The sequence below is a fragment of the Physeter macrocephalus genome, chromosome 16 (assembly GCF_002837175.3).
Source record: "Physeter macrocephalus isolate SW-GA chromosome 16, ASM283717v5, whole genome shotgun sequence".
NCBI lineage: Eukaryota > Metazoa > Chordata > Mammalia > Artiodactyla > Physeteridae > Physeter > Physeter macrocephalus.
This window is the reverse complement of record NC_041229.1, coordinates 26,501,458-26,518,519: the sequence shown is the minus strand read 5'-3', so window position 1 is coordinate 26,518,519 and position 17,062 is coordinate 26,501,458. Positions and strand designations below refer to the sequence as shown.

Genomic DNA, 17,062 nt, shown 5'->3' with positions numbered 1-17,062 from the left:
CTGCCGCGGAGCGGCTGGGCCTGTGAGCCATGGCTGCTGGGCCTGCGCGTTCGGAGCCTGTGCTCTGCCACGGGAGAGGCCACAACAGTGAGAGGCCCACGTACCGCAAAAAAAAAAAAAAGAAAGAAACACGGGAGGTTCCTGTCTGGGCATCTCCAAGTACCCCCACAAGATAAAGAACCAGTCTTTAGGTATGCAGCTGAGGAAGGGCTATGATTTCAGTGTACAACCGTGGCATGAATGATCTTCACTGTCCTTTCCTCCCTTTCGTTCAGTCTTTTCCTTTCTCACTCATACACACTAAATTCACCCACACTAGAAGAACTAGAGGTGGCAGCATAGTGAATGAGGGAGCATCTGCAGTTAGGAAGAGAGGTGAAATCAGTTCCTTTCCTTATTGGAGACTTCCAACCCTGAATTAGGTTTGAGCTAGGATAGTGAGAGGAAGAATTTCTTATGAAATGAAAATAAAATTTAATTTGGGTCAAACATTTTTCAGAGAAAATTCGATACTGAGAATGACCAGAAATGTCATTTATGAGATCTGGTCAAGATTTCATCCAGGGAAAGAGAAAAATGAATTGTCAGAACTTGTTTAAAGGGAAATGGTGAGAGAGAATAAGTTGCCTTCTGTTCCTACTCTGTAGAGTCCAGCTCCTTTAGTAAACTGAAAACAAGGTAGGAAGAAGTTTCAACCCTTCCCTACTTTTCATGGGTAACTCCAAATGAAACCTCTGCACAGGACAACTTTGTAGCCATCTTGCTCTTCTCTCCTTTCTGTACTATGTAGACACAACTTCCTGAAACAGAGTCATAGCCAAACATGATTAGCCCCATGGCTTGGTTTTTTTTCCATAAGTATTTGATGACTAAATTTAAGCACACAGGGCATTTTAAAAAGTACCTTTAAAGGTATTTTAGAAAGTACTGTTACCTGGGTTGGAGACAGGACAAATCCCTAGAAATAGTACATGTCAGAGACTAGTTTTCATTAATTAATGCATATAGCCAATGAACTGAACTACTTCAGACTCATAGATTCTCTTCCTAGTGTGAGAACTGATAAGCTAAGCAGAAAAAATAGTCCTGTTCCTGCAGGCAGCATTAAAAGAATGCCTGCAGGATACCAGAAATAGGGTCTAGGCTGCACGTGTGGATATGGAAGGTATCTATTGGCACACAAATTAATAGTGCAGAAGGCTAAGGATACTATCCTCATTTAAGCAGAACTAAAGGACAGTGCCATCATAGGACATACGGTAAATTCTGCATCCCGGGAGAAAAAGCGTTTATTTACTTGGAGACTCAAAAGAAGAATACAAAATGAAAATTATAAAGCAAATGAGAATTTTTTTAAAAATCTGCTTAGTGTTTTGAATAACATTCAAGATGAAAGTTTAGCTATGAAATAGAAGCTGAGAGCTTTTTTTTTTTTTTTAAAGAAGATGTCGGAAGTAGGAGTTTATTAATTTATTTATTTATTTTTGCTGTGTTGGGTCTTCGTTTCTGTACAAGAGCTTTCTCTAGTTGCGGCAAGCAGGGGCCACTCTTCATCGCGTTGCGCGGGCTTCTCACTATCGCGGCCTCTCTTGTTGCGGAGCACAGGCTCCAGACGTGCTGGCTCAGTAGTTGTGGCTCACGGGCCTAGTTGCTCCGCAGCATGTGAGATCCTCCCAGACCAGGGCTCGAAGCCGTGTCCCCTGCACTAGCAGGCAGATTCTCAACCACTGCGCCACCAGGGAAGCCCCAGAAGCTGAGAGCTTAAAGGAAAGAATAGGCTTGTCATTAAACGAGAGCTGTTAGTGGAAGGTAGTCTGTGAAACCATCTAGAAGTGTATAGAAAAGAAGACAACAGACTGAACCCTAAAACTCTTATATTTAAGAAGTACATTTCACTGCCGCCTTCTAAGTGTAGACATTTTCCCAGGCATCTACTGTTTTCATGGATCCACTCTCACAATTAGCAGTTTCAAGCACACTACCTTTCTGCGTATGACTACCAAATCTTTAACTCAGTTTCTTTCACTCTTCAGACTCCTATTTCTCACTGCTATGTATTTCTCCTTGAACACTACACAGACACCACAAATTCTGAGGATAAGTCAAAATAATAATTGCCCTTCAAGTTATTTTCTTTTTCTAACTTTACTTTTTTTGATGGTACCGCCATCCAGTCATCCAGGATTAAGAAAGCCCAGACCCATTTTCAGTTCCCCTCCTCCTCCCCTTGTTATACCAATCCCTCTAATTAACAGTGATGTGCTCCCCTCTGAAAACTCTTAGTGTGGGCACTGTTTACATCCAACTTAGACTAATGCAGTAGCCTCCTAACTGGGTTCCTCTTCCATTATTTTGCTTCATCCTTCTTCATTTTTGGCCGTTGTTTCCATATATACACTCCACATTGCAGCCAAATCACAACCTGCTATTTGCTATTCTTTAAATATCTCCAACCCTCTTGTATTTATATTTGTTTTAATTCTTCTGTGTCCTCACCACCACCCACCCATCCACCATGCCCCAATCTCCTCCTTGCCTTCTCCTTTAACAATTTAAATCCATTTCAGGTGCCTTTTCTTTATTTCATTTAAGACCAAGCTTTTTTTTTCTTACAACATACCACATTTTACCTCATAATCTTTGTACTTGTCTACTTGCTTTACTTTCCCAGGGCTCCCTGAAGGCAGGGGCAGTATCTTACTTAACATTGTATCTGTTACAGACCTAAAATGCTAGCATGGACATAATCAAGAATCCATTATTTATTACAACAAATCCTCCAAAGGATTTTCCACTTACCTGAGTATTGTATCTCACACCTGGAAAATTTATACTCTAGAAGAAATATGAATTCTTATGCCAAGAGGAATCTCATGTTTTCATAGGCTCTCAATTTTCATAACCGGTTTCTGTTAGGAAAGTTAAATTTACCACCAAAAAGTTTCAAGTGATGAGATTAGATGAAACAGAAATTCTTTGCTTTTGAAAGGAAGTGCTTTAAAAAGTAGAAATATTAACATTTATGACAGATTTTCTTCAGTACTTTACCATTGGGAAAACATTGTAAAACTTGAATGATTTAAGTTATACCTTAAACTTTTATTTTACTTTGTTTATAAGGTGAAAATACATACTAAGAAAAAGACATACAGTTTGACTAAAGCAGGTTAATCTTTGTAATCTAATGCTAAACTATCTCCTGAAAAAGTAAAATATTCTTGCTCCCTTTGGGTTTGTTGGAGATTTTAAGGAAATTTTGGTATTCACAATAATTTTATGGATAAAAAACTATAAGCTTAGGAAATTTTTGAAAATTTATAAAGTCTTAAAATTAAGTCTTAAGTTCAGTAGCATTGAATGTACTGGCTTAACTAGCTAGCTAGCTTGCTGGTTTCATTTCTTTTTTCAACTAATATTTATTATAGATGTACTAGGCAGAAAGGATTTAGGGCAAAGGTGATCACCTCATAGAACTTTTATTCTAGTGAGACATGGAATATTAATGTTTGATAAACTGGAGTCATTGTAAAATAACTTCTCTAGTTTTGCTGTTTTCAAATTTCATATTTATGTGATGTTGATGATGTCTGAGTAGATATGGTGAATATTTTGAAATCAGTCTCATTGAATTTTGGCTTATAATGAGGTAAGTAAACAAATTGAGCATTTTAGTGGCATTTTCGTGGACAGGCTGGATGAAAACTAGTTATTGCCCACGGTTACCTCTTGATATTCTGCCTTACAGACACTACAAAACTGCTGATCTAAGTTGTTTTCCAAAAATAATTATAGCCAAAACATCTCAGTATGTTACAGTGTTTATATCATTGATACATTCAGTGTAAAGAATGGGAGAACCATGTTCAAAAAGAATAGTTTTGTTTACAATAACAAACTTTGACCTATTAAATGTTTTCTCATACTTAGCTAGTTATTTTTTTTCTCTTGAAATGTTTTCCTAAATTTATCTCTTTTGAATTTCTTTTATTTATTTATTTATTCATTGCTAATTTGGATATCTTAACGTATGAAGATATGAGGAAGAGGATGAAGGATCAAGTCCCTAAGTAATACTATTTCTGATAGTAGTTTCCTATTTCAACTCATGTCTTATGGAAGACTGCCTTAGTAAAGTGGCTTTTTGGTGAAATTTTGTTTAGTTTTTAATAGTTGTTCATACTTTTCTCTGGTAACTGCCTCAATGTCTATTATATTTTAAAGCCCCCTCCCCCTTTGTCTCATACATAGGGGAAAATAGGAAATTACATATTTTTTAAGTCTTACCTATCAATTTCCGCCATGATTTTCCATACTGCCTAACTACATAGGCAGTATGTAGTTAACTAAATGCTTATAAACCAGTGTTGCAGTCTAATTTTTTTAAATGTGCACTTTAAGCATATATAAAACTAACATCACCAGTGAGGGCAGATGGCTATCTCGATGTGCCTCTAGATAGGATACTTTATCTATGTGGTATTCTTGTTAAGAATGTATAATATAAATGTAATCATTAAGAACCATCAGACTGAAAATAGCCAACGTTTATTAATAAAAAGTGGGGGATGGGGCTTGTATTTTAAAATACTAACATCATAAAAGACAAAAGAAAAGCTAGCAAGACAATGACAACTGAATGTAATACTTGACCCTAGACTGCCTCCTGTACTGGAGGTGGGGAAATGGTATAAAGGACATTACTGGATTAATTCACAAAAGTTGGAGTACAGAGTAGATTTAAGTATTATTTTAATGTTAAATTTACCGAAGTTATTAACTACAATGGTTATGTGAGAGAATGTCCCTATTAGGAAATATATATTGAATTATTACAGAGTAAAGGGCCAATATATATGTGACTGTTCCTTCAAGTCAGGGGGAGTGGAAATATATATGTATGTATGTGTGTATATGGTTGGGAAGAGTGAAATTTTTTAAATGTAAATAGAAATATATCTAAATTTCTATATTTAGTATTCTCTATTTACTTATGTTTTATTTTTCAGGAAAGCAAAATAGATGAGCACCATTTTGTTGCAGTAGCTCTTAGGAAACCCAATGGATCTAGACATCAGGATGTAAGATTTTAAGATTTCTCTGATTTTTTTATAAAAAGCATGTATTAAAGTTGAATTTGTTATTTATTGATGGAAATGATCATTTGGTTTATATCAGGTTAGAGATTTTGGCATTTTTTTTTTTTTAATTATAGACTTTAGAAGTGTTCATTATCTAATCCTTAAGATCATCTGGGATTTCACAGAAATGTTTTAAAAGTATGTTACCTGCTTCACATTCAAATACACTTAAATTTGACAAAGAAAAAATTTTGGTGGTACTGTCCTAGTATTCATATATTCAGTAGATATTCAAGATAATCACTGTCTTGGTCATCTTAACAGTGGTTTATTTCCTGGTGAATTGGGGCTGTCTTTTAATATTAAGGGTACCAAGTTGAGGGATAGTGAGTAATGGAATTATCTATCAAATTGAACTCCTTCCCCTTTTTATAATACTCTCCTAAATTATTTCCAAAGTATCAAAAATGTGAGAGATCTTGTGATATATTCTAGCATAACATCAATTCTTCCAATCAAAATCGATTTTTACTTTCTTCTGCTGAGAAATTTTTTAAAAAAGAAAGCTTAGGGTCTTGACTCTCAGCCTACATATAGTTGTGATTCTGTGGAGTATTTATTTAAGGAATACTGATAATGTCACAATAATTGAAACTGTATGCTTATTATTATTTTTAGGGAATCTGCATGAGAGAATGTAGTGTGATCAATATGTATGCATCATTACTTTTAGAAAAAAAGCTCAGTCTACAGCTCATGCCTTTGACAGATTAAAAAGATTAAAATTCTTCATAGATTATTTTCTTATAAGGGATGACATGTTAAAATTGACCCCTGTGATCTGAAGATGTTCTAACCCAGGTTACCTGTCCTTGTGTGCTGAAGTCTCAGCATTACCCTTTCTGCGAATACCTTATGATTCCATAGAGTTTTATATTTTTTGTAATGTCTGCACATGGCAGTACTTTCTTTTTATTTCCCTGGAGACAGCCTATTTAGGGACAGCAGTGGCATAGTGAGAAAAGGGTGAGGGTACTATTCAGAAGACCTGGCTGAGTTTCAGGCTCAGGTCTACCATTTAACCTGTGTTGTAAGCTTGTATAAATTGATTGATCTATTGAGCCTCAATTTCCCCATCTATAGAATTGAGGTAACAACCATATCAGCATAGTTATGAGAATAACATCATATAAAATAGATACTAACCTTGTAAAAGCACTGTAGAAGACCCAAGTACTATCTTTAGTAGAATGTATAGAATGTTAAAGACAGTCCACACTGGGCTGAGTTGCGAACAAGGGCTCTATCACAGAGTATAAGATACAGTTTAAATTTAGTGTTGAATGAGTCATTTCCTAATGAAGTGTTGCGTCTCTGTGGTTATGGGTATTTTATCAGACGCACCCTCTAGAGTATTTCTCAGAAGTTTGCCTGGTGGTCCCTCTCTGTCAGAATGACCCACCTGCTTGTTAAAGTTATATATTTTGGGATCCTTTTGACTCATCTACTGAATCAGAATTGTTGGATGTGTGGCTCAGTAAATCTACATTTTAAACAAATACTACAGGTTATTGTTATCTACAAAAAGTTTGAGAATCAGGTTATTTCATATTTTTCTTGATTTGTTATATTGGCAACACTAATATAAGGAGTAGAAGCAATTATCTAGAAATGTTACTGTGTTGTAATTTAATGTTATTGAAGTATAATTTAATATTGCTGAAATGTGATTACTGATTTCTTATTTTCCTAATTATAAAATTGACCATAAGATTAATATGCAGTATAACATTGAGGTAATCTAATTTTTTACCCTTTTAGGTTTCATTTCAAGATGATTCTAAACCAACCCAGAGGCAGTTTACTATTCTCACCTTTAATGATTTAATGTCATCTGCTGTTCCTATGACCCCTGAAGATCCTTCATTTTGGGACTGTTTTTGCTTCACAGAAGAAATTTCAGTACGAAATGGTACAAAGTCGTGATATGATTTTCTAAGTAACAAAGGGAAATGAAAACTGTAATCGTCTGTATTCACTAAAAAATAAATGCCTGAGAGTATCAAATTTTATTTCACAAAACAGTTTAAAAAAGAAGAAACAACTTTTCCTATTAAAAAGGCAGACTCTCAGTTCAGGATAGCTCACTAGAATACATGTTTACCTCTTCTTCCTCCCTCAACTCGCATTGGATTTACTGAAGAAATAAAAACTGGTGGGAGAATCTTAAAGTTCATTTTAGAAAACAACAGAAAATGTGAATTCACAAAAAGGGAACATTCGAATTCCTGTCTTTCAGAGATAACTATTTCAGAGGTAACTATCCCTAAAACCTGGAGTATCTTCCCAGACCATTTTCTTGGCAAATGATTCCATATTAACATAGTTACTCTTTTTTTTTAATGGGAACATACTATTTTTAATTTTTTTTCTCTGAACTGTACATCTACTGTTCATAAATATACTGCTGTAGCGTAACTTTTAGTAACTCTAAGATATTGTGTTGTATGGCTTCTATCAGGATGCTATTGACCAGAGGTAATAATGTTCAAATATAATTGACTTAAGTAACCAAGGACATTTATTGTCTCACATAAACAGTTCAGGGGTGTCATTAAGGACACTTTTTTTTGCCTCAGCCTCAGCTTATTGGTTTTGCCTTAGGCTTGTCTCCCTCGTGGTTGTAAGAGCTGCTGCTGTAACTTCCAGCTTCACATCTTCATAAAAATTGCATCTAAAAGGCAGGAAAGGCTGTTTTTCCTCTCACATCTCAGTTTTGTCAGTAAGGAAGATTTTTTCCTCTTAAGAGCCCCCAGAAAATTTCCCCAAAGTTTCTCTTGACTCAGATCAGGTCACTGAGAAAGTTAACTCTGACACTTTTGGGTAAGGAAGAAGCTAAGACAAAGTCTGGGGGAATGACATCTAGGGGAAGCCCACTGTCTGCCATAATGGAGGTTTGCTACAATTTACTCATTCTTTCTTCTGTGTTAGACATTTTGAATGTCTGCAGTTTTTACAATAAGCAGTGATTCATTGAATATCCTTGTAACCACATTTTGAGGTACATGTTTAATTATGTCCTTAAGAAAGTAAATTTCTAGAAATGGAATGATTGGTTCAAAGGAATTAAATAAACATTTTTAGAGCCTCTGTAAGTATTGCCAAATCGTTCTTTTAAAAGGCTGTACAATTTATACTTCTAGTTATTGTTATATGTGTGACCACTCTCTCACCCCCCACCTACATACTCTCTCGTCATCTGTAGATAGGATCTTTTTTTAAAAAAATTAATCTATGCCAAAATAGGTGAAAAATGGTACCTTATTTTTTAAATTTGTGTTTCTTTCATTACAAATGAGGTTGGAATGTCAGTGTTGTTATTTGCTGTTTGTATTCTTTTTTTATAAACTTCCTGTTCATTATCTTAGCCGGTTTCTATTTTGGTAAATAGGACTTAATTTAAAGTGGAAACATATATAAGATGCCAAGACCATCATATTGATGACAGAATCTATTCTGTGGTTGTAGTGCATGTCTTGGGGAGTTAAAGTCTTATAATTGTTGAATGTCAAGAAGTGAAATAGTTTCATTGGTTAAAAGTTGTGTGTAAATTGTATAAAATTAGATACTTTGCTTAAGTAAAAAAAAAAATTTGGAATGTTTTATAATTTTTTATTTCATTAAGCATGCCCAGATATTCCAAGCAGAGTAAATAACATGTTTTAAAAAGATCAAATAGCATTTATAATAGAGGAAGCATTGTTATCCCTAGCATGAATGTAATGGTGATATGAAAAATTGTCATCTTTCTTGTCATTATAATAATAAAATAATTAACATTATTGAATTTTTATGAGCCAGGTACCATGCTAGATTTCTGGGGGGTGTGGGTGGGGGGTTCTGTTATTTCTTAAAGTTTCACATAGAGTCAAATGGATTCACATAGTTTAGAATCAAATAGATCTATAAAAAATTCTTTTTCTAAATGAAAAATACCACTCCCTTGACCTTCCTCTCCTATTTCCTGTCCCCAGAGCAAGCTGTTTCACTGGTTTTATTTTGTTGTTATTTATTTCCATATCTTCAGGTAACATGCTTATATTGCTTTTACTTGTTTTCAGTTTGAGGTGTTTCTTTAATTCCTGATATAAAGCTTTGCTCTTCTGCTTCCCAACCATTGCACTTTCCCTTCCTGCTCCCCTTTTCCCAGCATATGTAATTCAGTGTTTACATTATTGACTGTGATTAAGAATGTTTACATCAAAAAAAAAAAGAGGGCTTCCCTGGTGGCACAGTGGTTGAGAGTCCGCCTGCCGATGCAGGGGACACGGGTTCGTGCCCTGGTCCGGGAGGATCCCACATGCCGCAGAGCGGCTGGGCCCGTGAGCCATGGCCGCTGATCCTGTGCGTCCAGAGCCTGTGCTCCGCAACAGGAGAGGCCACAACAGTGAGAGGCCTGCGTACCACAAAAAATAAAAATAAAAAAGAATGTTTGCATCATTAAGATTATGTAACACTGTACAGCTAAGTGATGTGTTATTCTTACCCTGTACTGCATTTTTATTTCCTTGACTTAATAATTTATTTTGTTTACATAGGTTTGTATGTACTTATTGCTAATTAAATCCAAAACTCTACGTTCAGACATACCAGTTGTTTTATCAGTTTCATCCATCTTGAAGAAATTGCTCCTGGAGCAATAATCTGTTTTGTCCAGTCTGGACTTTTTACCTTCTGTGACTGGTGCACAGCTGTCATCCTGGAATCTCTTTTCACCATCATCCTAGGAATTGCTTGTGTCTCCCCTATATTGGATTCCCTGATTTCCCATTTCCTATATCTCATGTCTGTCTTAGATTTACTCCTTCATTTGTGTGAATCATATCCTCAAGTAGCTTCCTGAGAACAAAAGGGGCACAGGAGATAACATTTTTTTGCAGAGTGGTATAGGAGATCTAACTATAGATGCATTCACCATATCAACACTACCCTTTGCTGCCATCCACACTCGCACTATTCCTGAGCTCATTTTGGACAGTTTTAGTTTCTTTGTACAGTAAACATAATTCAGCTCTGGCAAAAAAAAAAATGGTTTCTGTTAATAGTTTCCTGCATAGGAACTCTGATGGATTGATTTTTTAAAATGGGTCTATGTGTGTACGTGTGCACATACACATATTCACATACCCCTTGCTATTCAAACTCAGGAATTGAATAGATTTGGATATATTTTTCAATTAAAATATTCACCATCCTTACTACTAAGTATTTGAACCTCAGAAACTAATTAGATTTGGGTAACTAAATAGCCCCTCACTGGCTGAAGGACTGCCATCTGAACTTGAACAACTAAACAGATTTATACATACATCTTTGATCAAAAATATGCCTGAAAACAATTCCATCTCCTAGTACTAGATCATATTAAAAGGGATGTGAAGAGAGCTAATAATTATTTCATTTTATGGGGAAAATATGCCATCAGTGTTTGTGAATTTGGGATTGGCAGAAGTCTTTGGACATATCTCCAATTAATATTCTTTGTCTGAGAGTGTTTATAGTAGAATACCTGTCTTCCTTTGTAAGTGCTTCACATGTATCAAGCTCTTCAATCCTCATAACCTTATAGGGTAAGTCCTATTATCCCCAGTATACTGGTGGGAAAAATAAGGTACTGAAACAACTTACTAAATAAAGATCATACCACCATTATACAGTGGACTCCATATTTGAACCAGATAGCCTAGATCCAGAGTCTGAACTGTGCTGTACTAAATTCAGTGATATGCTGTAAATGAACATAAGCAATCCTGGGGCAGGGATGATTGGGCCTGGGAGCCTTTATTTGTAGTTTTTGCTGGTTTCATGAAATAATGCCAGGTGTGTCACCAGCAACTAGTTTAACACTATTTTGCCATATTTGCCTCAAATTTTTTATCCGAAAGATACTGCTAAATAGCTCTCACCCCTGAAACCAAGCAGGACTTTGTGGGGCTCTTGGGCATGGAAGCCTTTCTGTGTTCCCTGTTTCTTGTTTGTAGGGAATAGGCTTCAGTCTCCATGACCTTCCCTGAGTTGCAAAGGGCAGATTCAAACAGCTGCTAATCAGAGAAGGGAGGGGATGCAGAGACAAGGGAGGAGCAGTCAATAGTGCAGGGTCCTAGTTCTGCCTCAAGGAGTACACATAACAATATCTTCGAGCTCTTCTGCAGAACTAAAACCCCCAACAAATGGAAGATATTAACTACTTGATGAAGCATTCTCTATTCCAGAGAGGTCACCGTTGGATAACATCCAGAACCACAAGAAGCTCATCAGGAGAATACCTGAGGCCAGATTAAAGGAATGCAGGCCCTGCACACACCCTGATCCTTATCAGCAACCTCACTCTTGAACCACTGCTGTAAAACTCCTCACCAAATCCTCCCAGGTTGGGACACACAGTTTTGAGGGCATTAGCCCACTGTGTGCCCCTTTGCCTGGCAAAGCAATACAATAAAGTTCTTTTCTAATTCACACAAAACTCTGTCTCCAAGATTCAATTCAGCACCATGCACAGAGGCTAAGTTTCCGCAACACCCCAGTCCTATTCCTTTTTCCTTCTCCAGAGATAACTTGTATCACTTGTAGTTTTATGCACTTAACTACTTGTGTATGCATCCATAGTCTGTGCATAGTGTTATGTACTTATATCCTATATTTTCCTATTAGAATGGAAACATCAGGATTGGATGTGTTAAAAGTGGCAACTGTAAGAATAATCAGCTCACTTAAGCAGAAATTTAAAGGACATTATACATACCCTTAGGGGTTAGCAGTCACCCTTAGGAGTTACAATAGGACACTTGGAGGCATTCATTTTTATCTAAATTTTCGGAAAGAATCTTTATGATGAAAGCAATACAGATAATAGTAAAATAGAATGCAAACTTGCCCAAGTTTTAAGACAAGACACAGGGGACTGCAAAGGAATTTTCCTGCCTAGGAATATGCAGTCACTGTTCTTTGAGGATCATTCTTCAGTGGAAAAGTTAGAAAGGAACCAACATTAGGGGGACGAAAAGTGCAATTTGTTGAATACTTAATCAGAAGTAGAGCCTAATGCTTGGCATAGTGCACACACCTTTGCAGGTCACCTCCGAGAAAGCACCCATGTGCTAGGAGTAAGGCCACTTTCTACTGGCCTAGACCTTAAGCAGTAGGCTAGTGGAAGCCCAGAAGTTTGGTGGTCCTAACAGTACCATGTTATTTCTGTTGATACTTAGCACTCTTTCTGTGCTCTTCCTAGTACTGCCTTAGCAGGAAGCCTGCTAAACTGGCTCTCCCCCCTCTAAATCTACTCTACCCTTCACCCTGCTCGGTACCCTGGGAAGTTGACTTCTATGCACAATATTAACCAGAATCCCTTTTCCTTGGTTGAGTGTTGCAAATGGGAGACACCATTAGGAGAAGACTGGGTGGGAAGAGGAAGAGGTCAGGGAGTGTATTTTCTTGGCTTCCTCCCATACAGTGGTTTGGAAATAGCTGTATTCCTCTACATCACAACTCCTGACATAGCCCAGAAGTAGATCTCATAGGTTCAGCAACCAGTTTTCCTTGCCTTTTCTTCTTTTGAGTAGAAACATCTTGCTCTTGCTTAACCCAGGCTGCTTCACCATCTCTTGTAATTTCCTTTATCCTTGCCTACACTCTTTGCTCACTCCATTTGGGTGTGCCATCTGTTTCCTGCTGCAGTCCTGTATAATATAGTAATTTGTGCCATGAGTAGCTCCTAGAAACACAGCCTCAAAGCAGGATTCTGGAATTGCATTGCATGCATTTGGTGGATACACAAATACCTTCCTTGTCAGGGGAAATGGATACTTGTGGCAAGAGGTGATTTCACATTTACTCACATTATCACTAGTGGTGGTGTGAGGTGTGGAGGACAGTGAGTTAGGAAGATCAAGTGGATGTGGCATTTTGTCACTATGGCCATGGTGGGGATTACAGAGGTTGTTGTGAGGGCTAGTCATTCTGTTTTGTTTGTTTCTTTTTTGATTTTTGGCCACACGATGCAGCATGTGGGATCTTAGTTCCCCAACCAGGGATCGAACCCATGCCCCTTAGACTGCCAAGGAAGTCACGGGCTAGTCATTTTGGATGTCCAGGATATACACACAGGAAAAAGGATAAATTGAAAGCAAGTGTGAAACATCAGAAAACTTATTATGGCAGCTTTAGGGTAATATCTTGTCCTTTGTAGCTGACAGAAGCAACCCCTTCTCTCTGAGGGAAACAGTCTTACCCCAACTGCCATACACCCAAGAAAAAAAGCTTTCAGTGACTTCACCTAAGAAAATTCTCTCATAAGGGGATATCAGGATCCACACCTACTATCCATCTTTACACTCTGGAAAATAATCAATTAGATGCCAGCATATCCCAGATGAGTACAAGATTAGGCCCAAGAGAAGGCACCTGTACAGGATATTATCACTTTGCACTGGTAGGAGTCTGAGGAACAAGTATGGGAGTAGATTCTAAGGGTATTAAACCAAAAAGGATGACATAAGATAGGCCAGGCATATTGATATTGGTGTATTCACACAGGAAACATGATTTAATGTATTGGCTTGAGAACCTGGAAATGATGGTAACATTGACACAATAGCTGCCTACAGTCAACTAGGTGGAAATGTCAGAACTTTCCCAGAGTACTATAAAGGGAAGAGTCCAGCGTCTTAGGGAGAGGGGAATGTGGATCTGTTCTGTGTGAACTTGCTCATTAACCACAAACATGGTTGCTTACAAGAATGGAAATGTATTCTCTCACAGTTCTGGAGGCTAGAAGTCTAAAATTAGTTTCACTGGGCTGAGATTAAGGTGTCAGCAGGGCCATACTCCCTCTGGAGGCTCTAGAGCTCCAGGGGAGAATCTATTCCTTGCTTCTTAGCTTCTGGTGGCTGCCAACATACCTAGGTTTGTGTTCACATCACTCAATTCTTTGTCTCCATGAACACATGGCCTTCTCTTCAGCATGTGTGAAATCTCCCTCTGTCTCTCTCTTATAAGGATGGTTGTGATTGAATTTAGGGCCACTCAGATAATCCAGGATTCAAGTTTCCTAACCAAATCACATTTATTTCCTATATAAATAATATTTGCAGGTTCTTGGGATTAGGACTTGATATCTTTGGGGACCATTATCCAGTCTACTATTATGTAGTAAATTGTTAAATTATGGTAGATCTATACCGTGGGACACTAACTCAGCAATAAAAAGGAATGAACTATTGATACACTTTACAACCTGGATGAGTGGCCAGAGAATTATGCTGTGTGAAAAAAAAAAGCCAATTATGAAAACATACATAGTGTATGATTCTATTTATACAACATTCTTTAAATGACAAAATTATAGAAATGGAGAGCTGATTAGTGACTGCCAGGGTTTAAAGAGGTGGGGGCAGAAAGGAGGTAGGTATGGCTGTAGTAGGACATGAGGGATCCTTGTTGAGATGTTAATGTTATGTATCTTGATTGTATCAATATCAAAATGCTGATTGTAATATTTTTCTATAGTTTTGCATGCAAAGAGTACACAGGATATCTCTAGTATTTTACAGCTATATGTGAATTTACAATTATGTCAAAGTAAAATGCTTAATTTAAAAAGTGCTACTCAACAAGAAAAAAAACAACCCAATTAAAAAATGGGCAGAAGACCTAAAAAAAAGGGTGGTTTCCCTGGTAGTTCAGTGGTTAAGAATCTGCCTGCCAAAATGCAGGGGACACAGATTCAAGCCCTGGTCCAGGAAGATCCCACATGCCCTGGAGCAACTAAGCCTGTGCACAACAGCTACTGAGCCTGCACTCTAGAGCCCACGAGCCACAACTACTGAGCCCATGCGCCTAGAGCCCGTGCTTCACAGCAAGAGAAGCCACCACAATGAGAAGCCCATGCACTGCAACGAAGACCCAATGCAGCCAAAAATAAAATTAATTAATTAATTTAAAAAAATTTTTAAAGGGTACCAATGAACTTAATAACTTTTGTTATTTACAAAACAGAAATAGAGTCACAGATGTCGAAAACAATCTTACGGTTACCAGGGGTGGGAGGTGGGGGGAGGGATAAATTGGGAGATTGGGATTGACATATACACTACTATATAAAAAATAGATTAATAAGGACCTATTGCATAGCGCAGGGAACTTTACTCAATACTCTGTAATGTCCTATATGGGAAAAGAATCTAAAAAGGAGTGGATATATGTATATGTATAACTGATTAACTTCACTGACAGCAGAAATTAACACATGTAAATCAACTATACCCCAATAAAAATTTTAAAAAAAAAACTCTTTGGGAAAGCAAAATAAATAAATAAGAGGGGAGGGGAAAGCAAATATGTCAATGGCAAAGAGAGAAGCAGTAGTTACTAAAAAACCTAGCCTAGGATCCCTGGCAGCAAAGAAAAAGAAAGACTTTTGGTACTTTGAGATAAAGCTCTCTCATCTAGCATTTATATAGAGAACACTGAATGCTAACAGCACTTTCTATGTTTTAATTCTTTTAGGAGTACTCTGTAAATTATAAAACACTATAAGAAGATGAAATGATAATAAACTATTATGTATATATTCCAGACATGGGAATAAATCTACAATCCTCCCACCAAAAAATAACCATGTATAATTTCTGCATAATCATCAGCTGTATATAGAGTATATAGAGTTTGAGCTTATTCTCTTACCCTGATATTTCTAGTCTCTCATTAAAAGTGTCAACTGTCATTAAGCCAATAAACTCGAACTTTATAGCTAGTTAATTTATACTTGTTCTTCCATTTCAGGTTATTTATTCATTTAATCATTAGTCAAATATTTGAGTGAAGTTTTGTATTTGATAATATTTTAGGGAGCATTGCCACCTGCCAAAGAGTTGCTAATCATGCCCATGATATCTTTGGATTAGCAAATAAATACTTTATTCAATAAGAGTTTTGCCTATTACTCTTACCACCATAAAACCAGAACTGTACTTAACTTCTCAAATCCTTTCCTCCTCAGCCATGTAAGGTACTCAAGGCTCAGCCCCAGGAGCGTGCTCAGAGTTACCTTCTTTGCACAGGACTTAGACTGGGAGCCATCACTTGGACTTCTCAGGTTTATTTTTATATCCTCCTGTTTTGCATTTTATATAAGAATTTCATTTTGAAGCTACATTTTGTTACGTAGTTTTAGCTCTGCTTGGCATTATGTGCAAAGAATCCAGCATTGGAGAAATGCCTTTTGAATTGTTTCTCATAGAATTTCTGTATATGGAGGCAATGAACCCTAGACAAAGAAAACACTCTCAAACTCATTTTACTAGCTTTTAAAAAAATGTTGTATAAAAATAAACCAAATAAATGAGTATAATACAAATCAGATGAAACATCAATACACTTGGTTGTATCTAATTTTACAGGATCTTAATAGTTCATATTGGATTTTTCAATGCTCAAGACAAAATAAATAAATAAAAAATAAAAAGCCCTGCAGTTTGAGCACTAATGTATAACCAGTGCTTTTCTACATCCTTTGCTGTTATGAGGAGAGAATGCATAAAGCTGAGCTGGATTCATTGTTTGAATTAAAATTAATCTTTGGGCAGCCAGATGGTTTTTATTTTCACACATTTTATTTAAATGTTTCTCATCTCTGAAGTCAGCCTCAAGATTTATGAGTTTTGTAAACACTTATAAAGGTTTCTGTTGGTTTGTTTTAATTGAGCCACAGAGGTGCCCTATGGGACATTCAATCCCAGGTTTGGGGAAAACAGTAAACAGGTAACTTGGTCATTTCCATATAACCTGACAATGAGAGGGTTGCTTTATCAATGAATAAATTCATCTTCTTTTTTAGACATCAGCTATTTTTTTTAGTTTACCTATCTGTGTATGACAAACAAGTCCATCAGAAGGATTAAACATCTGGTTTAACTTTTCCATTAAAT

At 36.8% G+C, this 17,062-nt stretch overlaps 1 protein-coding gene across 1 annotated transcript in view; it reads left to right on the top strand.

The window, feature by feature from the left end:
• AASDHPPT (aminoadipate-semialdehyde dehydrogenase-phosphopantetheinyl transferase) overlaps positions 1 to 8,841 on the top strand; it is a 26,913-nt gene extending 18,072 nt beyond the window's left edge. Inside the window, exons 5-6 of the mRNA XM_007118280.4 lie at positions 5,007 to 5,078; positions 6,900 to 8,841. Coding sequence (XP_007118342.1) covers positions 5,007 to 5,078; positions 6,900 to 7,064 — 237 coding nt within the window. The 3' untranslated portion in view covers positions 7,065 to 8,841. The remainder of the gene's footprint in view (positions 1 to 5,006; positions 5,079 to 6,899) is intronic.
• Positions 8,842 to 17,062: the final 8,221 nt, after the last annotated feature.